The sequence below is a fragment of the Ciconia boyciana genome, chromosome 1, assembly GCF_034638445.1.
Source record: "Ciconia boyciana chromosome 1, ASM3463844v1, whole genome shotgun sequence".
Lineage (NCBI taxonomy): Eukaryota > Metazoa > Chordata > Aves > Ciconiiformes > Ciconiidae > Ciconia > Ciconia boyciana.
The window spans coordinates 32,675,778-32,700,907 of record NC_132934.1 but is presented as its reverse complement, the minus strand read 5'-3'; the positions used below and the strand labels follow the sequence as shown (position 1 = coordinate 32,700,907).

Sequence of the window (25,130 nt, the reverse complement as noted above, 5' to 3'; positions counted from 1 at the left end):
GGAACCACTGGAACTTCTGTAATGGGATGCTTTACTGAATGGGACCTAGCCTGTGCCACAGAAGTTATACTTTGTCTGGCGGCTGTCAAAGCATCCTTTAAGACAGTAGCTAGCTCAGGCAAAATTACAGATTTCATTAATGAATTCTTTTCAGATTCAGAGAAGTGAGTAGTAGTAGAAGGTCTTACCTTCCTGTGGTAGGAGCTCTGAGTGTCTTCTGAATCTGAGCTGTAGTCTGGGGTCTGGCTGAACCAGTGCTGGAGAGAAGAACGCTGCCTTGCCAGTGAGCCACGAATTGAGTTGCAGCTGAGGGGTTGCTGGAAAGGGGATGGCTGTCCTGCCTGAGAATCTGAGCCCTCCTCCGACCCCATTATCTGTTGCTCAGAAGCATGATGTCTACAGCCATGCCTGTACTTCCATTCGTCTGACCTCTTTTCCTCTCGGCAGAGGGAAGCAGAGACAGAACTAACCCTTGTAAGCTCTGAAGACTGCCTAGCCCTCCTCCTGCTGTAGGAGGTCTCTGATCTGGTGCTGGAGTATTGATCCCCTGACCTTCTGAAGAAGTTGGATCTGTCAGATCTCACAGACTTTGCTTTGGTAAAGACAGGGTCTGCTTCAGGAGAATTGGCACAGCTACCTTTTCTTTTCTTTTCCTTGTCCAGTTTCTTTCCTGTCCAAGCAGACATGGACCTGAAGTGATGAAAAAAGTTCAAAATACTCGAATTCCTAGATCTTTCAAAAATTACTTTTTTTTCCAAGGGAAACCCTATACCCTTTTTCCTCAAAGAAGCACTGCATCATGACCAGTGCCATGTGAGGCAGACAAACTGGGAACTGAGTGACTGCAGTGATGCTGGGCTGCAGAGAGGGTGCCAAGATATCTTCTGTAATCTGACTGGTTGCTGCTGCTGCCCTGTCTCTAAGGAAAAAAGAGGAAAGCCCAATATAGACTAATTACACAGAAATGCATTTTAGAAAGGAGTTTTTGCATGGTAAATAGGATGAGCTCTTTCATGTGAACAAGTCTGAAAGCTTGGCATGCATCTGTCCATATTCATCAGACATGAGGTGGATAAATGCATTATAAAATAATTTAATAAAGCACTAGATGATTCTATAGATTAATTCAATCCACTTAAATATGGAGACATAAATTCAAATCTTGCTACAGGTCACACATGAAAGCAGACTTGAATAGTCTTATTCTAGGCCTAAGAAAACATGTATTGAGGTCATACCATTTGTACCATTCTGTATGAAGGTCAGTTTCTGCTGCTGAAAGTTCCAAGTATTGAAAAACAGAGGAGCAATAAAGGAGAATGCAAACTGGACTGCCTAGGAAAACTTAGAGAGTACTTATTTACCTCTGCTTCCAAACATTGCTTCACACTTCCCTTTTTATCAGATGAATGTAATTAATCCATATGCACTTAATGCTGTAATAAAATACTATTCTGAACTCATTAACCCAAGAACAGAGTATTGTATTTTTTTAAAATCAAGGAAGAATAAACAGAAACTGTGCTGTGGCATTCAGAACTGTAAATCTATTCCAGTCAGATCAAGATGCACATTTCCCTTATATGAAGAAGCTATGGCAACAGAGCAGATCCTTCTTGAAAAAATGGATTTTTCTATGTACATTTGTAAATGTCACATCTTCAAAATAATAAATGGCTTTTACAATGCCTTTGACACAGGAATGCACTATAAAATCTATTATAGCACCCATGTAAAATATAATGGTATTGACATATTTAGAAAATAATAACATTATTTCCTGTACTAATCAAAAAACAAATAAAATGCTGCTTATTTAATAAGCTAGACTCATAATTGTTATATCAACAGATTTGCCAAGGCATGCTTTTTGTGATGCCAGGAGATTCAGCTAGACTAGATTTACAATAAAGGAAGAGAGACAGGAATAATAGCTGTGTTGCATGCTTTGAAGCTGCTTGCTATGTATCTTGTACTGAAATACATGAAAGGGAGATTTTATTTTTCTCGTAGGACCTCTTCTTCATCTCTGTGTATAACATCACTTCCTTGTTATTGGATTAGGTGTTAGTACTGGCAGCCATTTTAAATGCATTTGTTTTCCAGTCAATGTAACACAAGATTGTCTTTATTAGGCTTCAATTAGAAATGTATTTTCAAAAAACACAATGCTAAATGTGCCCTAACTGAAAGGACACTGTATCTGGTATTTTAACTATGTGAAAGGTGCTTTTGTAAATAAAGATTCCTCAGTTTGAGACAATTGTGTTTGAATCTGGGTTTCACCTTGCATTAGTGAATGGCTTATTCTAGCTTGGATGTTTCATTTTTTTTTCTAATAGTGTGGTTGAAATGCTATCTATAGTTCTATACAATACTGGACACAGAATCTTTGTCAACATGGAAAGAAAGTTAGTTTTGAATGAATAAGTGTGATGTTATATATAGTACATGTGTGACATGAACAGTGAACATGACAAACCACATCAGTTGCTCACCTGTATTCACCAAATGTTCCATCATCTTCCTTCATAGGTTGTATTTCTGGATCAGCATGTGCATCCTCCTTTTCCTTCACTAAAATATTTGAAATAGTAATTTTTATCACAAAACTGCAAGACGAGAAACCTTAAGACCTTAATTTTTCAAACTGATCACATTTGGCAGAAACATGGTTTGAATAAAAATCATTTTTTTTGAACTGGGACCTTAGGGTGTTACCTTTTTTCTTTTGAAGGAAAAGATCTGTTAATTAGTTACAGAATTTTATTTTCATTCAAGTACAAAATACTGTATTAAGTACAGTCAAGTTTGTACAATTTTGTACATCAAGTACAAAATACTGCATTAGTAAAACTTTTTCTCCCTTTCATTTCCAGCACTAAAGTGAAAGTTTTGTTAAAAATCCTGCTAACATATTTTCTTTACTTATGTTATTAATAGAGCTATTGTTTACTGAAATCTGAATAATTTAGTTTTACTTATCCATGCTCTGTATTTCCTCTTGATATTCCTTTCATACTGATTGATAAAACTGAATCAGATTCACTTGTGTTCGCTGTCAGTTTGTACACTTTCTGCTTTCATTTCATGCACTAAGACTCCAGGGAATTTTAAATAGTATTTTAAGTATTATTAATATTGGAAAAAATAGGCTTGGTCTGTTAATTTCTTCTTTCCTATAACATGATCAAAAGCAAAGCAAAACTACCTACACTGGAACCTAAATTTAACACAGTTGTATCTCTTGCACATCCTTGTTATAGGTTTAGTCATCATTCACTGGTGGGAATAAATCCACGCATGTAACTTGTCCCTGTAAAAAAACCTATGTAGCACTGTGTCTTTTGACACAGAAACCTGCTAGCACCTGAGAAGACAGGTGTTTATAGAAGACATATATTCCTATAAGTTAAGATTGTTGACAGAGTAAAATAATACACTGACTTCTAGAATTATCTTTATGGTTCTTCCCTTTGCCTTTTCATTTCTGTTTTACTGGCTACTACTCAAATCTTTCCCTTGTTTAGCAGATACAGTCATATAATCCAATATACAATCTCTTATCTTTTAATTTCCACACTTAATTTGGTCTGGTAATTCCCACACGTAATTTGTACATGATTAGTTTATGCTGTTATTTAAGATGATATGAATCATTCTTGACAGTATTTTCTAAGTCTATAATTACAATAATGCTTAACACGTTGAAATGTATCTGGCTGCTATAATTTCATACTGAAATAATTTATTATTTTTTTCAAACCATAAGCAATCTCAAAATGACATGCTAAAATTATGACAAAAAAGAGTTAATAACTTTGTGCTTTGCATTTGTCATTATCTGTGGAACAGTACATTTGCAATGACACAAGAAATACAATTAGCTCTAGAGTCACTGCTATAAACAAGAGTACATACTGAATCTGGAATCTTATATAGAGTCAAGGTCTACCTTTATATATGTGTGTGTATATGCATACGTATGTGTGCATAAAATAATTAATACCTTACCTCTAGTAATTCTGCAGAAGCAGAGAAAAGAAGGGCATAGCAGGCATCTCCACAAAGTAATGACAACCTTAGCATCCAACTGCCTTCTAAGCTTTTACTCAAACTGTGTTTTACCCTCTTCTAGATGGTGGCTCACTCCAAGACCTCCCTAGTCTTTTCAATTTCATCACTTTACTTGTTTCATCTTCCTAATTTTCCTTCTCTTTTCTCAATTCTCTCCACTAAGAGTCACTTTTCTATACCATCTGTAATCTCATTTTCTCTTTAAAAAATCCAAATATTAGGAAAAAACCTAAGATGATGTCTTCAGGCTGTTGTTCAACTCTTATATAACACTGTATTCCTTAATAATCTGTCTTTTCTCCATGGGCATAGGTGGTTGGGACAGAAGCTTCTCTTACTTAATTTTTGCTGTCACTACAAATCTTTGCTCTCTCCATAAAACAATTAAACCATTAGATTGAGCAGAGTAGGATTCTTGTGCTTAATAAGGTGATTTTATTTTCTTATAAAAATAATCTGCTATGCTAAGTTTAGCTATAAAAGAGTTGCCTATGAAGGGGAAAAGTTTTAAGTGTTCACTGACACTAGTATTCAGAAGTGCACTGGTCAAAACAAGCAGGAGAAATTAAAACAGAGTATGGATTTTTTTTTTTTGTACTTTTGTAAGTGCAGCCATCTTTTTCACGTCCAAATTAACAATATGAACTTCAAGAAGTTTGAGTTGACTTTAAATAAGCATTCCAGAGACTGAATATTTATATAATTTCCAAACCTGTGGAGTCTGTAATATAGAACAAAATTTTTTCCTGAAATCGAGATTTTACTTGAAACTTAGCAATTCTACTTTCTATTGTAGGTAGGACAGGAAAAAGAAAAATCAAATTATCCTTTGATGCCCAGTTGAAGTCCATTCATATCCACTCATACTTCACGGCTGCTCTGAGACCCTATGAGGCAGGTTGTCTATGCACTATTCTATGCAAACTGGTTGTCACTATCCTTTTCAAGAGAGCTTTACCCTATGGATCTACTCTATAAACACAAATATAAGACTGGGGAAAGATATATATGACACATACGCATGCACACATACATACGTACACACATATATGCCTTTTATAAGATGTACACCCAGAGGAATCAGAGTTTTCATAGAAGATGTACATTGTATAGTTCCAATTTTAATTACAAATTATAAAATATACTTGGCCATTCCTAGGCCTAATACTAAAAAAAAAAAACCCTAAAAAGAAAAACTCTTATAAAGAAAAACTTACAGAAGAAAAACCAGGCTAACTGAAGGATGGTAACTTCAAATTTTGCTGCAAAAATGCAGAGGCTGAAGACAACACAGATTCTGAGGAGGAGATGCATTTGAAACAAATTTCAAATGTATTTGAAACAAAATAATGTATGAAGGGATTTGTCCTATGAAATGCATTCCCAGTACATTAAAGTAACATGGCAGCTATGATCTGGTATATGTTTCCACACTTTCTGACCAATTAAATTCTAATTTGGCTCATTTTAGTGGGTTAAACCCATCTGGATTAGACTTCAGAAAGTGGCGGGGGAGGACCAAGTATCTCAACCAAAGCTCAAACCTCTCTAGAGGTTTGACCCTCCAGGAATGAAGGAGATATTTTTCTTATGTTTAAGCAGATTGAGGTTTTCTACCAATAGGCAGATTGCTCCTGACAAGCCTATCAAATGATGACTGATTTACCATATACACAATGTAAATGTAAACCAGCAGCAAATGTAATTTCTCCATTAAATGTGAGATCTGTCTTAATGGATTACCAGTAGATGGATTTTTAATCTCATTGTTATATGTCATACCTGGATATTTGCCACCCTTATTCCTCCTTATGAAGCAAACAATCAGTAAAATCAAGATCAGAAGAGCAACAGCACACATAAGACCAATGAACCATCCTTGAGTAGCGATGTCTACCTGCCGACTTGCCATTGCTAGAGAATAAAAGAAGAAAAATGAGATGTTTTGCTGCAGTTAAATGCTGTGCTAATTAAAATAAATAATAGCCAGTATACATTGTTCATTAATTAAGGAATAACATTCACTGTGAAAATAAGTATTAAAAAAACAGTGATACTGTATTTTGTGAATATTTTCATTATTTAAAATGTTTCCAAGTACATATGCATAGAACTTACTTTTGAGTATACAAGAATTCTGCCAACATTTAAGCTTAGCAACTACTTTGCAAAACCTATACACATTCTACATTGCTTTCCACAAACCTCAAAACTATTCTCAACCATTTTACATTAATTAAACTACTGAAATGAAATTGCAAATTATAATTCACACAAACATGTCGATTGCATTCTCAAAATGAATAAAAAGCCAATACTCATTAGCTAAGGCACTCCCATTAGTCTGAAATGGGAAAACAGATGGGTCGTTCAAGACCCTAACATTCAATTTCAACTAAAAATCAACAATGAAGCATCCTTTAAAGCCTTATTAAGCATCACGTTTTCTTCCTCTCCTCAAACCCGTACCTCATCCTACAATTTATCATGATTGCCGTGATTTAGCATTAGTGAGGACTTAACACAATGCAATTGGGAAGCTTTTCCTTGGCACCGTTTCTCTCCAAATGCTGACTCTAACTGGAAGATAATGTAAATGATAAGCAAACTACATGGGAAACACTACCGTCACTAATAAGGACAGGAATTATCTGTATGGTCTGGGGGCCGGATCCCTCCTACTAGTCTCCAACACAGTAGGAGGATTTTCCTGGTGAAGCTTATTCTCTACTCCCCTGTTTGGAAACACACTATAGGCAACTGGCATTAGGATTTGCTGTTGGGAGAAAGTGGGAAGGGTGAGAGGAGTTAGGGATGCGTGCTACAGACGGAAGAAGACATGAAATGGAGGAAGATGGACATCCATCCAAACATATCTTGTTCATTCTTCACCTTTTCCTCCAGCCCCAAAACCCAAGAGTTTGAAACTCTATGAAGAGTTGCCCAATAGACCTCTCTCTATTTGGGAAATAGAGACAAAGATCACCTTCCCCCATGAATAAGGAAAGTGACATGTAAAACACTTCCTACACATAACTCATATGGCATTTTGGTTCAGCATTTGTTGTTTTTTCTGGCTTCATGAGATAAAGTATCAGATTATTCACAGCCAGTACATTACCAGGATTTTAGTAAGCATCAATAGTACTTCAGATCTCAGCTTAGCAGACACTTTGCACTAGGGCCAGATTATATTTGAGACCTTCAGTAGCCTTTTTGTTTGGATGCTGTGAGTACATCAGCTCTTACAGCACAATATGTTTCATCCATATCTGCTAGGGAAGGTCTGCAGACTTGCTTCCACTGAAGTGGAGGACACAATGCATGAATAGCTTTACACACAGAAATGTGAAAATCCCAGAGCCCCAAAAAGACTTCCACCTCTCCTTAGAGAAGATATGCTTTTAAGGAAAGGCTCATTAAAACACATCAGAGAGAGCCTATTTTCAATGCAGCATTAACTGTTTTCTAGCCACAATTCCAGGTGAACTCTTCTTACAAAACATGTTGGATGACAACTGGGAACACTCCTGTGCTGCTGCTGTCTCTTGAACAATACCTGAGCCTTGCTTGGCAGACAGCTAGCTGACAAGAGACTGCACTGGGCTGGCAAGCACACTAACAATAAAATGTAACAATATTCAATTATAGGCCAGAATTCAAGCCCATGTCTCAATGTTATTTATTAGTTAAGACAGAGGCTGAGACAGCTAGCTTGGAAACATCAACTCTCAATGGTCCCAAGATTCCTGAGGGTTTTCCATGGACTGCATGAAAACTCAAAGTACCTCTGATGTCTGGAGATGGTATCTATCCTCCATTCCATAGGGAAGACCAATGTGTATTCCACTTTAGAAGTACTAGGCTAAAATTAACTCTTTATTTTGTTGCCTCTTTTTGGTCTTACTGGGAAAAGTTATGACTTGATTTTCATTTAAGAAGATTAATGAATTAATGTGCCTGTTGTTGTGGAGTTACAATTAGGAGATTTCCCAGCTTTGTTTAAGAATATGCTTTCTGATGTTTTAGAAACTGACTCTTTCTTATATGCACAATAATTTAAACTATTTTTGCATAAAAATGTCTACATGTTATATAAATATACAGCTTATATACATATATATTTATACTTCACATACCGCATATAAATACATAAATATATAAATATAAATATATATAAGTGGCAGTCTTAAAAAACAAAATCACAAAGACAATCTTCCTCTGATTTATAAATCAAATTAAAATAAAATTTTGTTTCCACATTAAGGTTAAACTTATTTTGAGTTTTGCACATATGCATTCATAATAAGGCATTAAAGGTTGTATAGTACATACAGTGACAAAATGCAAAAGCACATTTAACATTCAAACATAGTAAGAAATAGCATCAAGCAAAACAACTCATGCACAAATATATGCAAGATAGATGGGAAAGAGTAAAGATGAAAACTTACTTATGCAGCTTCCTGTATTCTTTAACTTATTGCATATCCAGCAGGAAAGGGTTTCTAGATCTCAGTGTAACATTAAAAATGGCACAACATTTCCTGCTTATGCTAAGCAAATCATCTGCTTCAGGCAGAAAGACATTTACTCTTGGTGAACTGCTAATGCAGGAGTCAATGCAATACACTGTACTGGTATGCTTCAAAAGATAAACCCGCACACTATGAAGATACTCTATTAGAATACTCGTCAAAGAAAAAAATGTGGCAAAAGCCTCATATACCAAATATTGCAGTTTCATTCCTAATTAAGGACATACTCCATATTCCAATGTTTTCCTCTTTGTCCACTTCATTTTTTGCAGTGTTTAAAAGCTTTGATCTAGGCTGAATACAGTGTGACACATTTTTCTGTAAGAAATATGCTACGTATATAATTTAATGCTGGACACTGAACCTTTCCGTTACCAAAAAAGCAGAAAAGAGTGTCTTTAAATTCCCTTCCTCCTTAACTACTCAAGGATATGAGCCAAGGTGACTGGTTCATTCATGGATTCCTTATCTACTGGCTCAGTATTTTTTGTGCAGAAAGATGCTTTTGGGAAGGTTTCCATTCAGCTTGTTTTGAATTATACTATAGTCTTGATCCTTGCTTTACTGCTGCTTTAGGCTTTGGATGTGTATTTACATAAAATTTTACATATCTGCTTTTATACCACTAGCTGTCTCTGGCATAAATAACCTCTGTGTTTAGCCCATACATATTTGCTTGGCACTGTTATTCAGCACCGTGTTTTCAAAGCTTTCCTGCAACATGATAAACTGTGAACAGAAATGGAACAAAACAAAGCAAAAAATTATGATTTTAGAAAGTGCTCACTTTCAAACTGTCATACTCATTATTTACTTCGTTGTCTGATAATTATTACATATTGTTCAAGCATATTTTCATATTTAAACAACTTTCTTAAATCATAACGTTCTGGAGTTGGTGAGGCTACTGCTAAATAACTATGCACTGACCAAAATGCTTGGAATGAACAGAAGTGGCTAGCAAATACACAACAAATACTAACAGCTGACCAAGAACATGCTGTGATGTCAAGGACATATTCAGCGTAACATCAATAAACTTCCAATAAAGCCCTTTCTCTGAATTAAAGGAACAAGCATTACTGATTTGCTTATGAAGAAATATGACTGAAATATCTACATAAGGAACTTAAACAGCCTTAGTGATTCACAGGATATAGTTGAGACATCAAATCTATATAAAACCAGTATATGACAGGAAAACAAACATTTACAAGTAGGAATCTCTTGACACTGGTATAAACAGATTACATGAGGCATCACATTGAATCTGCACTTCTGATTATGCAAACATTTTAGCTCAGATTTTTTGTATTAAAATTGACCATATACAGATTGTTAGCTTAAAAAATACATACTTGGCTCTATTAAAGTACACTTTATTTAAATATAGCCATCTAATTATATTAATTAGAAATAAATGAAATAGGTCATCTTCGGTGCACAGCACACAGATGGAGTGTGAGCAGTGAGTATCTTGCCCCTAATATAAACAACAGACAAGTAGAGTGAATTGAAAGGATGAAAACATTCGTAATCTACATAATAAATATGCTGGAATTAATTTAGGACTTTATAAAATAATTCAACGTTGCTCTAAAAAAAGAACATGCAAAGATGCTAGCTACAACATCTCTTAGCAAGAAGCAGTTCAATGTTTCAGCACTTGGTCTACCACAATTCTGACTACGATACAGAATTGGTACGGTGTGCCTCACCTGGACCTGTCTCAAACACATCCTCTGAACTCCTAAAACCAGACAGGCCCTCAGCACCAACCCGGACTTTATATGCAGTTCCTGGTGTTAAACCCTTTAACACAAAGAAGCTTCGAGAACCATTTACAATTTCTTTTTTCCAATCTTCTTTGCCTACAAAAATTTTAGGAAAACAACATATTGGAATTTTAATTTTCTCTGTATTACTGAAAGTTTCTAGACAGAATACTATCAAGTTACTTGACTAAACTATAGATTGACTGAAAAAAGTAACTATTCTCTCAAAAAATAATAAAATCATATAAAATTATGACTTCAAATAATATATTGCATGCAATATATTGAAGAAGACGTACATTAATTATGAAACTATTTTAAACATTTGTTCCATTGTACGAGAGAAATACTGTTTTTGTTTATTTTTTAAAAGGCTTATTGAACTTGCAATTATAAAATACATTCAAATAGATTTTAATAATTTAATTAAATTACACTTCTGTAGTTTCAGTCAATATTTACTTTAGTTGAGAAGTTCTACTTCGAAATCTGAACCTGTCATATTTCCTGATCATTCTCTTACATCTTTTTCTAATACAGTCTCAGCTGCTTCTTTGACCAATATCCAGAAAAATGCATTTATATTCCAATTTTCAGATTGGTCATCTTTAGTCATAATTTTAGAAGGATAGAGTATTTGAATAGAAGTATCTTGGTTTTATTCCCTAACTGTGTTTTAATTATTACTGGTATTATCAAAGATTAAAACTTGTTTTTATGCCAATAAAAGTATTTAAGTTGGTTGATACCTTAATTTAAGGTTTAATTTAACAAAGAATATTGGTTTGATTGGCTCTCTTATTTAATTCTTTTTTTTTTCCTGAATTGGACATAATTTAGGAAAACTGTTATATCCTATTTTAATGCAAGTAATCATATTTTTACACATGTAATCACTGCATGATAAACAACTTCATGCAAACTACATTTTTAGAAGTTCACATTCAGAAGAATTTATCAAATAATACAAAGGAACAAAGGCTGATATTCTATCTAAGCATCAAAATGAAAATTATTAAAATTATTTCATTAAAATGAAAATTATTTGATCTTCCTGATCAAAGTAAAAAATAATTCTTCTAGACATTTAACAGCTATCATTAACACTGGGTCAATTTATGACCACATTTACTATAAAAATCTTTGAAAATATATCTGAACACTTTAGCAAAATTTAATGAAATGACTTCTTACTGCCTGCTACACCATATTCAACATAAAAGTTCGCATGATCTGGTCCCTCATACTCCCAACTGATATTGGCATAGGTCTCAGCAGCAGCTGTTGTAACATTTCTGATCCTTGGATAAAGTGGTTGCACTGAATACACAATAGAAAAACAAAGCAGAATACGAAATTGTGACTTCATACATTAAAAAAAAATTTAAGAAGTTACTATGTTAATTTAGACCATATACAGGGAAAGTATAGTACATTTGTCATTTTTTCCATTACTGGAAATTAGTGACTAAAGCAGTGTATTTGGTAATTGAATCCTAGGCAGTTACTACACTATCAAATTATAAAGTAAAATCTACGTACTCTACTGAGCATGCCCTGTATCATAAAAACTGACAAATACTTAAAAATACCTAATTGCCAAAATTCTGGAAAAATTATTTCTATTCACCTAGAAGTAAAATGCAGACAGCTGTAAAGTGAGAATATTGTCAGGGTAATGGGAAATGGTAGGAGAGAACAGAGTTATGAAGGTGGTACACACCTCCCTTTACGCCACGTGTCACTGAATGGACTGCAAATGCCTCAACTGCAAGCCCTTATAGGATTTTGTCTCTATTGCATTGATAATGATAAAAAAGGAAGACAATACCCTTATAGAATGTTGGACGGACAGTGTGCATGACTGGGGAGGTTGCAAAAAGGGTTTCTGAATATCCTTCACCATCAGAGATAGTAGGAAAGAAAAAATAAAGAGTAAAAACACTTTGCATCAAAAAGTAACATTTAAAAAATACAGTAAAACCTTACCTGTTAAATGAATAACACATGCACACTCTTAAGTTCATGCAGGATTCAATTAGTTTTACTTGTTAAAATAGGAAACAGCTAAGTGATACACATGTATTTGAAAACAAACTGAAGTATGTGTGTACTGACACCTTTACTTTCACACAATGTTTCTGAAATCAGCTTCATTAACGTTATGGATTCACGGCACCTTTAGACATTGGAACATTAGACATCAGTTACTGGAAAGCCAGTATCAAAATACTCTGGTATGAAGGACACAGATCACTGGAATGCAAGAAGCTGTTCATTTTAAGGTACTGTGTCTTACTGTTGATGTTCTCGTTGGACAACAGTGCTTTTCACAGAAAAGCATAATGCCCACTCCTATGAAAAGAAGTGCTTCTCTCTTCAGCATCCTGTAATTAGCCACTTCTTTGCTCATACCTTAATTCTTTGTTTTCCAATTACACTTGTTACAAATGGACATATATTTCAGTATTTTTGTTTGCCTAATATTAATGAAAAATAGATTTTAATAGTTATAATACTGTAATAGTGCAGATACAAAGAGGATGCTCCTCAAAGGCATGAAATTAGTTTTCAATGAAAATGCCTCACTCAGTTTGCCACTGACATTTCTATCCTGCTAAAAATATCTTTTCTGTTGGAAACAACATCAAAAATACTTCTCAAAGGACCATGAAACATCAGAGGTAAAAACCTAGTCTTGGTAAAGACAAATGGAATGATTCCAATGGCTTCACCTACATCAGAAAATAAAATGGGCAAAAGCCTGTTCTCAAGGCAAAAGGTGCTGCACAGATTTTATCTATGTACTTTAATTATTTTCTCCTTAAACCAGGATGGCCTTGTCCATATGGCTGACTGGAAGAAGTTCCAAATTAGATTCAAAGACAAAATGGCTTACTTTGGCATAGTAAAATAAATAAATCTGTGTACAATCCCGTAACACAGACTAAACAATAAGAGTACCATGTCTAGAAAAATATAGTTTCCGAGTCTTTTTACAAAATGATGCAAATTCCATCAATTCTCCTGAAAATGTATTCTCATGATTACAAATTTTCACACTATCAGACTTTTTATCCCCATACTTGCATGAAATTTTTCTTAACTCTATTCCAGTAGTACTCATTCAACTCTTCAATCTGTATTAACTAATTAGTCCCACATTTGGTGTCTTTGTAGGTAAGTTGTGCTTATATATATTTTATATATAATTTCTTTTGCTAACCAAAAATAGTAAGGAATATATTTAAATAATAAAGAATGTATTTATTTCTTGGCTAAAACCACCTGAACAAAATCAAATAGAAAGCACAAGATTTTTAAAAAGCCATCTAGGTTACTAAGTCAAAACCAAATACCCTAAGAAATACGAGAGCCAGGGCTGTCTATGGGAAATCTAGCATGTAACCATATACACTATGGTAATGCCAGGGGATTAGATTCTGCTTCTCTGTGCCACTTGAAGGTAGCAAGAGGAAAGAATATCAGGCTCTAAATTTAGAAAGGTGCAGAGTCTGAGATTGCAGACAGGATATATAAACTTCCTTCCTCATTTGCACATAGGAACAGGTGTTTGTTACAATCAGCATCTAAGCATTTGTTCTGTGCCAAGAAAACAACTGGTTTGTATTCTAAATGCGACTTTGTTTTGTTTCATTAAATTGTATTTTCTCAAACCTGTATTTTCCTGGATTTTGCTCTTCCACAAAAGATGTCTAATTAGCAGCACAACTGCATGACTGATATTTGTCACCAATGTTAAAGACAGAAGAGACTATTAGCAATAATATGTTTCAAACTCTTGCAAACAGATGCCACATAATTACACCTAATTTCTCCCTCCTCATGCCTGAGCACTTGGGGATGAAGGAAACTGTCTCATCTTGTGTGAAAGACTCCAGAAGACAGACAGCTTCTGAAACACTAAGCAAATTCGATAATCACCTTCCCTGTAAAACCTGCATCTCGTCTTGTGGTTTGTTGTTTTTTTTTTCCATCTCCAATTTCCAATTTCTACTCTGATTAAAGAGTTGCCTGCTAGATTGAAGACCTGGTATCTGATAAATGTCTTTCTGTTCATATGCTTGTATATAACAATTAAGTTGGCTCTGAAAACTACCTTAGTTTCCTTGGTGTCTTAGTTTCTAAATCCTCTCAAGTGACTGATTTATGCTTACATTTATCAGATGTACTCGTATCTGATTCTTACTGATAGCTGTTCTATAGGTTTATCCATGTGTAGTATTTGATCAGATTTAAGTTCTGTTTTTTCCCTATTGAATACAGTGCACCAAGAAATTTGTTCAGTAGCACATTTATTTAAAAAATAATTATTTTTTTAATTCTTCCTCTTTGTCACTACTGCTTGACCTAATTTTCTAGCAGGCCTGGAAAGTTTTAGTGAAGTTTGTTAAATGTGTCATATTTGCAACATGAATACAGACATAAGAAGATAAAAGATGGCTGATGGATCCTGAAGTGATGAAAGCCTTGAGTCAAAGTGGTTACAACATTTAAAGCTTGTCTCCAATCTACCCAGACTGTTTTCTTCTCAATCAGCACACCTCTAATTATAATTAACCTCTTAGTTCTTCAATATGTTTCCCAGCACTGTTCCGAAATACAGAATGTGTAATTTTCAGCTGGCAGAAACTCTCAGCGTGTGCAAGCGCCAGTTGGTAAAAAGGGGGGGCAGAAAGCTTTGTCTCGGGGAGCAGAGCTTTTTCAGTAGCAGAGCACTGTGCTCTCTTGATCTGTAATCATGCACGACGCTGTGCAGCAGTGTGGACAAAAGCGTTGCTCTACAGCTGATGGGAGTGGATTGTTAATAAGTTAGAGTTTTTATACAGACTGACTCTTATTCAGCTACCTCCAGTAAATCAAGCTCTTTTATCCATGCTACGATACAATGCAAAATTTAGCTGGCACTTCTGAGTATGGTTTCATTCCTGTAGTGAGATATGGTATAAAAGCATTTGCCAATTGTTGAGAAAGAGGCCTGGGCTCAAAGTGAAATTTTCCTTTCTTTTCAAATTAATTCCAGTGCATTTTTTAGTGGAGTTTTTTGTAGAGTTGTATTTAATCTTCAGCCTTTCAGGAACACAGTTGGCTCCAAATAACACAGTTACACTTGGGCTGCAGATTCAATAGAACTTAATAAGACATGGCATGAGATATGAATGGATTTTAACAACGGAATAGGTACTCTCTCTCAAGATTCAGTTTAGCAGAACAATAAATTAAATAATCCCCAAAGTGACTAAACTTTAGGAATTTTCATGGGATTCACCTATCTCCAGGAAAAAATGTCAGGTAAGTGACCAGAACACATTTGAAGATTGGTGTCCAATGGAAAAAAAAATGCAGAGCAATATATCATAGACAATTAGTTAAAATGCATATATAAAGAGAAAAAAAAATTCAAAGGAAAAAACCCCACACCCACACACAAGAAAAGATTAAGGAAAAAGGTAATAGATTCTGCCAGAGCCTGTAAGACACAGAGAAGGGTTTTGCTTTTGTTTGCTTTTTAACCTGCAACTTTTACAGTATGAAATTCAAGCCTTAGTATAACAGTAGGAGTGAATTCCATTTCTGGGAGTGAGAGATGGGCATTAGTCACTTCTAAGATTATTTAGGCCATTGCAAGAGCATTCCTGTAGTGCAATAAATACAGAAGACAAAAAAGAAATGCAAGAAATCATTTCACCGATAAGAATTTAGCGTGGCATGGATTTTGCATGACATTTACGAAGCAAAAGGTATTTGCAGGAATTTTTGCATTGCAATAATCATTATTTCCTCTAGTGTTGTATGCAAAGCATCATCATTGTTCCCAGTAGACTTTAAAGAGGACAAAACAGTGGTTCTGCATAACAGGTTGTACCGAAAGGATCGCATAGCTATATGATGGAGAAGTCCACAGGGAGAGAGTGGCTGAAGGAGGAGTACAAAAATACTATAATCAACTTGAAAAGAAAAAGCAGCTTGAACTTGTTAGCAAAAAAGATGGAGACATTATGTGAAATGATTCAAAGAGGGAAAGAAAACAGATGGTGGGCAGGGAAAATGATTTAAAGAACAGTATTTTGTACGGAACAAAGAAAATTGAGATGATCCTATCTTTTACGAAGAGATCAGAGATATGAACTCAGCTGAGAATGATTTGTAGCCTACACTGAAAAGCTACATATTGGAGATTCAGTCAGAAAAAAAGAACAGTTTCAAACCCAGAGGCTAGACTACTTGTTTTTTCTCCCTTACAACAGAAGTATTTCTGTCAATAATTCTTGAGATGTGAAGTTCACAGGAAGAAGGCAGACCAGACCGAGTACCACATTGACAGGAAACATTAGCTTCAATTAAAGGTAACTGTGATCTCACAACCTTATTTTAATTGCAGTTCAGGACTGCCATTTACCAGTGTCTCGTGCATGCAAACTACAAGACCTTGCTTTCAAATAAAAATGTTGACTAAATCAAAAAGAAATGGAAAAGTGAAACAAGAAGGCTTGTGAAATGTAGAGACTGACATGTCATGGCATGACTCCCTACACTTCAGCTTACCACAAACACAATAACGAGCCCCTCTGACTGTTTATTTTAATCAGCAACTTTATTTCTACCACTGGCTAAATTTGTATCCTATTCCTTCCTCTATAGTCCAGTTATTTAAAACTTCTAATGGAAAAGGATAGGAAAGACTTGACTCCAGTGATTGCCTGAGTCACTTTCCAGCTGCTACTATTATTATTTTATATGTAATCAGGTTATTCCCCAATTTTTCTCACACCTCTGTTACCTCACGCCTGTCGTTAGATGTCAATACATAAATGGCAATATCAATGCATACTGCTTATCTAATACTGGGTATAATACATTATGTTTTACATATGCAGTTTTCAGACACATTTAGAACACAGGTTACTAAGAAGAAAAACAATTATTTTTTCTTTGTAGTGCCATAATTTGATCCAATTTCATCATAGCATCACAGTATTAGAAAGGAAAAAACAGTGAAAGTCAAATAGGAGTATCAACTATAACAGGATAGCTTGCCCATCTAGTAAAATAATGTGTCTCATGATTTACTGATGTGGGCTTGTGAGAGAATGACATGGATCTCCTGTGTGAGGTTTCCCTTAGAGAAGAAAAAAACCTCAATTCTTGTAATTTGCCAAGATCCATTGCATTTCTGCTATTTGATGCAATGGCACTGTTTGTCCAAAGAACTTTTTTATTAGGATGGAGCCCATATTACAGGAAGACAAAAATCCCTTCTTTATATTGCCTCCCATTTGAATAGAGCTGCTAAATTTTATTCAAGCCTTTATCTAAATCCCTTAGCCTTGACCTCATATTTCATGTTTTTATCTAAAATTGTTATTTTACCTTATGGGAAAAATGCACAAAACTTGCTTCTCTGCTTATTGGTCTAGAAGATACTGAATATCTTTACTTAACACCAGTACAGTCATTATAATCAGACAAACTCTGTTGGGACAAATATTAAAAGTGTCTAGTGTAGCAGTAAGCAGACTGTGGTTACTTTCATTGTTCTTAAACTAATAAAAGACAATGAAGGGCCCACACCTGTCTAAAAAGATGGCAAAAGACACATGGTGCCAAGAGACAGGGAATGGATTTCAGGACTACAATAAAAATATTGAGACACTCTAAGATCCTTAGATTTACCGTAGCAGTATTTCCCTCTGCACTTTAATATATAGTTTTACTCTGAGAAGTGAAATATGTCCCAAGTGGCACAGCTCATCCAGGTTTAAATTATTTGAATTCCTCCAGGACCTTGTGTCTAATGTTTCTGACTGGCCAAGATGCAGGTCCTCAGGGGCAGCTAGCCAGTAGAAAACACCAAGTACAGAAATTTTAGTGCAATTTAGGCTGGCTGAATCTGGGACCTGTTGTCTTCTTAACTTCCAAGATGAATGTGCTCAAATTGAAAGAGAAAGGATAATTACATTCTTATAGTAAGTTCTGCCCTTTAAAATGAAAAACTGAGATGTTTTTGATAGATCACAAAAAGTCTGGGAATATCTAAATTTCACCTTCTCCTTGATTTGGCTCTGGGTCCACATTAGGAGGAACTGTATATACGTATAGGCCCTCCTGCACTTAAAGGAGGAGTAAAAATTCACTGCCGGGTATGGCTTCTTCTTGAGTGGGCTGAGTATTTCCATCTACCAAATCCACCTACTCATGAGACCAAATAATTTGGCACTTGATCTTGATAATATGATCCTCCTTTTCCTTCCTCATAGTCCCTGATCAGTAGCGAAACAGTTAACACGTTAATGTAAGTAACCACTGAGAACATTCATCTCAAACCTGCAGCAACTCAGATGTCCTAACAGATGTCACGGCTTTAGTTCCATCCTGTTTGCAGTTCCAAAGTTTTCTTTGCAATTGTAAGAGCTAGATGCTACAGGAATATGTGAAAACTTTGAAACCATAAACGGCATGGAACCAAAGGAAGACATCTGCTTAGTTTTCAGAGAATCTGAGATGACAGCTCTGAAATATGAGCTGGTCCAGCTGATCTTACAAATAAGACACTTTCTGCTAGCCACAGACTGTGATACAGCTATAATTAGACCTCAGTTTCACACAGAGAATCCATTTTTCCTTGCATGAGTTTTTATAGTCAGCTATAAATAATGAGAACTTAATTTACATTTCTGCTGTTAATGCCCAGGACTACAAGCCAGTTTGATTGTTCCAATCTGGTCTGACTTCTCAGCTACAACTAGACTAAAAAACAGTAAGAAAGACTTGTCATTAAAATAAATCCATAACTCCATACACTTACCAGAAATGCAACTGATATTAGAATATACTTATATATACACACAAATACATATATATATATTATATATGCACAAATGCATGCATACATATATATATATATATATATATATATATATATATATATAGTTTGATTTATACCAGTCTGAGTGAATGAAGTTCTTTTTTATGGCTATTATAATTCAAAAGACCTGATCGTCAAGTGGAAAGAAAATATATGTAAAACAATTTATGCTATCTCTTCCAAGTTTGTAAAAAATGTTGGGTATTTCATGCACAGAGTTTGATTTGGGATGTTTATGGTCTGAGAATCTGAAGCACAGATGTTCACTAGTGTTAATGACACCTCTGTGATACAATGACACATACGTATAGAGACACCTTTCTGACTTACAGCTACCTAACAGTCCTCAGGACAATCTTTGCTTCTGACAGTAAAGATATCAAAATTCATAAAAACTGCGTGCAAAAATGTGAAGAACACCTTGCTAGACAAAAGAACTGCATCATAAAGAACTAAATATTACTGAATTCAAGAATAAGGAAGATAATACCTTCCCCTCACTGAAATATCCCCTCTAGTGCTCACTCACAAGATCTGTGAACCTAAGACAGCAGGAAGCCATTTGCCTGTATATTCAATCTGATACTTGAACTGAGAGGTATACAGAGGGTATTGTCAGTCATCTGTCTCCTATGCACAGCTGGGCTTGTGAATGAAATAAATGTGATCAAATGGGTAGCATTAATTAGCAGTGAGAACAAGAACGCACCTACTTTTTTAAAACAAAAAATGCACATGGCACAGGCAGTAAAAAAATCTCCTTTGCAAAAGTGCTGTTTTTTCTACTACAGCTAATCAGTGCTAGTGCACCTGGATCCTGAATATTTATGACAGTGACATACATCTGTTAAATGTTCAGAAATAATTAGACTTTGCTGAAGCAAAGCTAATGAATTCCCCTGGAACTCTGTGGCAAAATAAACAGATGAAAGGTATTAATAAGCATTCTGGATTCCTTTTTTAAAAAAAGAACAAAACCAACAAAACCCACAAATGTTTTCTTCCAGCACTGATTAATACTTTGTATAGCAATGTGTAGTCCCACGATTTTCTGTCCTTACCACTGCAATTTCCCCATTTGCAACACTGCAAAATCCACACATTAACAAATCATGCAGTTTCATTTTACCTTTGCCTGCACCTACAGCAGGACGGAGAATACCAGCTTTAATGGAGGAAAACAAGAATAGGAACACTATATAATTAGATACAACACCAAAGGCAACATACATATATAATTTCATTATAAACCATGAAAGCATGCAGACTAGATAAAATGTATTAATTCAAATAAATTAGAAACAATTCACTTAGGCTGAACACTGACAGACTATTACAAGACAAAAATTAAAACACATGCATTTACAAAATGTTATTGCTCATGCTTGTTAAGATTCATGATTTAAAATAAATGTAGGTCATATGCAACCTTAATACACTATTAGAGAAACTGCATTGCATACCAACTCAACTATGGCAATTCCAATAAACTATAATTTTACTAAGCATAAAAATATGTGAAAAGATGGTATCAAAATAGACTTTTAATATTAAGATGTGCAAAATCATAAAAGGCATTCCCCCCAAATTTCCCCTTTGCTTTAAATCACTCTTATTTTATTAAGCTTTCATATTTAAATAAATAAGATCTTCAACAAAAGAACTGCCTAAATCATAGATCTAGAATGGCTATAAATATAAAAATCAATAGTGACAGGACTGAGCAATATACTTAAGACTATTTAAATATTATACAATGTCACCAGTTACTTGGGGCCACAGATGACAAATTTATTTCTGCAGCTTTTTTGAAGTTAGTTTTTGCCAGCTCTGTGAAAAAAGTTTAGACCTCACAGAAGCTGTTGCATACTTCAAAAGAGAAATACATCCTCTAGCCATAAAGCTGCACCATTTCAGTATTGTTCTCTGTGACCAGAGAAGGTCAATGAAGCAGAAGAGGTGAATGGAGGAAGACCACTTAAAATGTAAAGTTACATGAAATTTGGAAGCCCAGAAAAGCCAAGGTCTTAGATCTTGTAAGTCTGTATCAAAAAGAGGGGCTTTACACCTGTTTGGGGACTTCCACTACTGTAGAAAACCTTTGCACATCTTTTCTTAAAAACTATTTAAAATCTTTTATTAGTGTATAATACAGTTAAGAAAGCTCTAGAGGAAGTTTGACTAGGGGCTGTTTCCTTAATGGAAGGAAGGAGTAGTAATATTTTAAATAAAATTTGCAGTAGTTTTTAAATTCAGTGGGTTTTCTTTATACATACCCATCTTACCTTCATCCATAATTGTTACAGCTTCCTCAGTTATCTGATTTCCTGATCCAACTGAAGTTTGTGCGTTAAAGTAAAACTTGTACCGTGTGCTGTAATTTAAATTTTTTAGTATCAAGCTGCTCTCGTTGGCAGGAATTCTTATCTCTACCAAGGGACCTAATTCATGTGTGTTGTTAACTGTAGATACAAGAAAAAAGAAGGAGTTAGTTAGGAAAATTGCCTACATTATCATTGTGTTAAAACAGGCTTTTTCTGTTTGTATTTATTTGTTTTGTTTGTCTGCTGCATTGTTCATTTCAGATTATATGAATGATAATCTACAGTTTCAAAAGAAAGTCACCTTTGTGTAAAAAGGATCTATGCGAGGGTCTAAAATTCAACAGGGAGATAGGGAACACCTACAAGTTTAAGTTCAAGTTCCATTCTCTTAAGCATCTCAATCCAAGGCAAGTGAGTCCACATCAAATCATCTGAACTTACACACACATGAAACACTGTTCATTAAAAAATTCTGAAACTCTAAACTAGCTGCCTCATAATAAATTCAGTATGCTTAGGAAAAAAATACTGGAGTGACTTGTATTTAATGCCAAGGAACAGTGGAAGTTCCTTAAGGAAGAAAACAAACTTCCTTAACCTGTTCCATGTACACGAATCTCTTAATTTCCAGTGTCACTGCTGACAAATTTCTGGGCAAGTAAGCAGTGGCATGGGGATCCTAAGGAAGTGATTTATAGCTCTGATATGTAAATGGAACATTTATGAATTTTTCATTTTAAAACTAAAATACCATGAAAATTGAAGGCAGACAACAATATAATTGGATGTATTTTGATCTGCTTCTAATGATATTTTCTCTGCAGTTGGAATTTGTAAGTGGTAGTATCTTGCTTCTAACTTGTCTGTCAACTATACGTAGGACTTGACCTCCATTTTTCTGTGAAGCATGGTTTGAAGAAATGAAAGTAATGGAAAAATGCTGACCTTGTACTTGAGCAAGTGAAGTTTTCCAAAGAGAGTCATCTACATTGTCAAAATACATTAATCTTTTTCAAACTTGACATCTACAATGCAATCATATCTTTTGTACATTATAAACTTACAGAATTTTTTCTTCATAAATGGATTGCTCTTTGGTAGACATGTTGTCCAAGCTAGAGTTATATATTCATAATTAACTTACTTGGCTGAAACTTCAGTATATATGATGTCAAAACACCATTTGGATGGGTAGGTGAACCCCACTCCAGAGTCAGAGAGTCCAACGTTGGGTTAGTAATCTTCAAAAAGGAGGGTGAGCTAGGAACTTTTAAGAAGAATATACAGTAAATACAAAGTAGATTAACTTAAAACAGCTCATGAATTATTAATTCTTAAGAATATTACTGTATTGAGCCAGATTATTATTTTCTGATGTCCAAGATGCAAATTCAGCAATTACACCCTTCGTGTTCTGTTTCTGAATATACGACATTTAGTTTATTCTCTAGCTTTCTCATTTCTCATTTCATACCTCCTTCAGGGGTCTTAAATACTTTGTCTGGGCTTGCTGGTCCTTCTCCTTTACCATTAACAACTCTAACATTCAGCTTGTAAGAACTATAGGGCTCCAGCCCTGGCAACATTCCAAAAGTCTTGTTTCCCCTGAAAGTCAAGATCTTTTTTTCTACATGCCGCCTACTCCTTCTGGATAGACTCTGCACTTTCCAGTAGTAAACCTAAAGACAAAAGAAAATCTACAGTGAGTGTTTAGGTGTTCTGATTTTACAATCTCTTAAGCTTTTATATGAGTATCCATGAATTATAGGTAGGAATAACTGCAATTTTAATAAGCTCGGGTGAGACACAGCATAAAGCTTTCCTGCTCCAGAAATACACCTTGTCCAGAAACAGTCATATCTACACAACTGGGTGAAGACTATCACCTGCCAGTTCTGCTAATTCTCAAAGCCAGTTTGACACAAGTTCTGGTTTGCAACTACGTTAGTATTTGATGGTTCTCATGTTAGCAAGTCCATCTGAGAGGCAGGACTCATTCATACCATCCATTCTTGCAGTAAGATGTCTACACAGCTTCTAAAGCAGAACTGTACTTTGCCATCTTGTTATGTCACGCAGCTGACCATGTTATTCCTGTGATGTGGAAGCCAAGTAGATATTTTTAAATGGGAAAGAAACCAATAGATTTGTATGGGCTGGAAAAACACACAAGTTCTGAAAGGACTCTGAGGTTACAGTCATGGAATGATCTCCACCTAGGGACAGGAGGACTGTTCCTCCATTTACATGACAATTAGATTGGACCACAAAGCTGATTCTGGTGTCCATTTTTCTGATTGAGTTTCTAAGAAATACAGGTGAGCCTCAGAGTTAATTACCTTGACTGCAGTCTCTTTACTACACTGTCTCTCTACCATGATAACTGGAAAGATATTAACAGTTGCCCCTACAAAGACTTGGCTTACTCCTAGGATTGTCACCTTCAAATGCATCAATGTTCATTTTTCACAGCCTAATTTTCATGCACGTATGATCACACACTAAAACTGATAAAGCAATGTAAATGAGTAAAATTCTGGTTCCATTTAGGCCAACTGCAAAACACCTCTTTAATTAAGGAAGCTGGGATTTCACATATGAATTAAAAAAAGGGAACTGTTAAGACTTACAAAGCCCAACTAGATAGCTTATAAAGCAATGTTACACTAACATCAGCTTTCTATTGCTAACAACATATCATTTCACTTTAATCACTGTTAAGGGCCACGGTATTTTACATGGCTTGAGTTAATGTTTTTGAACACCACCAGCTGTCATCCTGTAGCTCTCATCCTACCAACTAGTGTAGAAAGCCATTTACAAGCTAACAAAAGCTTCAAGTGTTGGTACTATTAATATTGAAACTCCTCAGGTATAGTTAGAATTGTTAGTCAGTAACTTTTCACAAAGCACATTATTACAGTTGGATCATCACTTGTCACTAGCCAGGCTGAAATTAAAAGAGAGCTGTAATAAGCTGGGTTTGATAAGCAGTGATTTGGAAGAGGAATACGACAGTAAAAGAGACTGCATCACATTTTTCACATACTGTATTGAATAAACACTGAATTCATAAGAACAACAGGAAAAAATGGCAGCAATAACAGTGAAAAGAATGATTTTTAAAATTTCTTCTTAAGTTTGAAATGCTTTATAGTAAGGAAAGTGTGCAACCCATTAGCAAATACAGGACAGAAAATAACCCTCAGAGACTCCAAGTCTGAGGAAAAAGAAATCTCCATCTAAAACTGGGAGGGTGACAACTCACTGTAACCATGCCTTTGATGGGTGAGAACTTAACATGTGATATATGGGCAGACATTCGTGTCTATGGATTTTTTTGTATTATTAACGATCTTTAACAGAAATTTGGTGATTTGGATTATGAGCATTAGTGTTGCTCTAATTGGATTAATAATAAGCATTAGCTTCACTAAATTCTAACTCTTTAATCCTCACATAATGGATGTTTTGTCTTGGTTGCCCATTTGTGTGTGAAATACCACGTTGATATGAGACTGTCATCTAA

At 35.0% G+C, this 25,130-nt stretch overlaps 1 protein-coding gene across 29 annotated transcripts in view; it reads right to left on the bottom strand.

Annotated features, from left to right (window-relative positions):
- The window catches only part of NRCAM (neuronal cell adhesion molecule), a 65,243-nt gene that overhangs the window by 7,596 nt on the left and 32,517 nt on the right, over positions 1-25,130 (bottom strand). For 6 of the 29 annotated variants that reach the window (XM_072874176.1, XM_072874093.1, XM_072872723.1 and 3 more), the window contains 5 exons: positions 23,076-23,280; positions 22,746-22,868; positions 21,563-21,739; positions 5,860-5,991; positions 2,499-2,577 (listed from right to left, as the gene is read on the bottom strand). In XM_072874176.1, the coding sequence (XP_072730277.1) occupies positions 2,499-2,577; positions 5,860-5,991; positions 21,563-21,739; positions 22,746-22,868; positions 23,076-23,280 (716 nt within the window). Of the gene's footprint in view, positions 1-2,498; positions 2,578-5,859; positions 5,992-10,333; positions 10,487-11,584; positions 11,711-20,406; positions 20,443-21,553; positions 21,740-22,745; positions 22,869-23,075; positions 23,281-25,130 lie in introns of all 29 variants that reach the window. The other 23 variants (XM_072873839.1, XM_072873923.1, XM_072872810.1 and 20 more) reach the window with 13 other exon arrangements.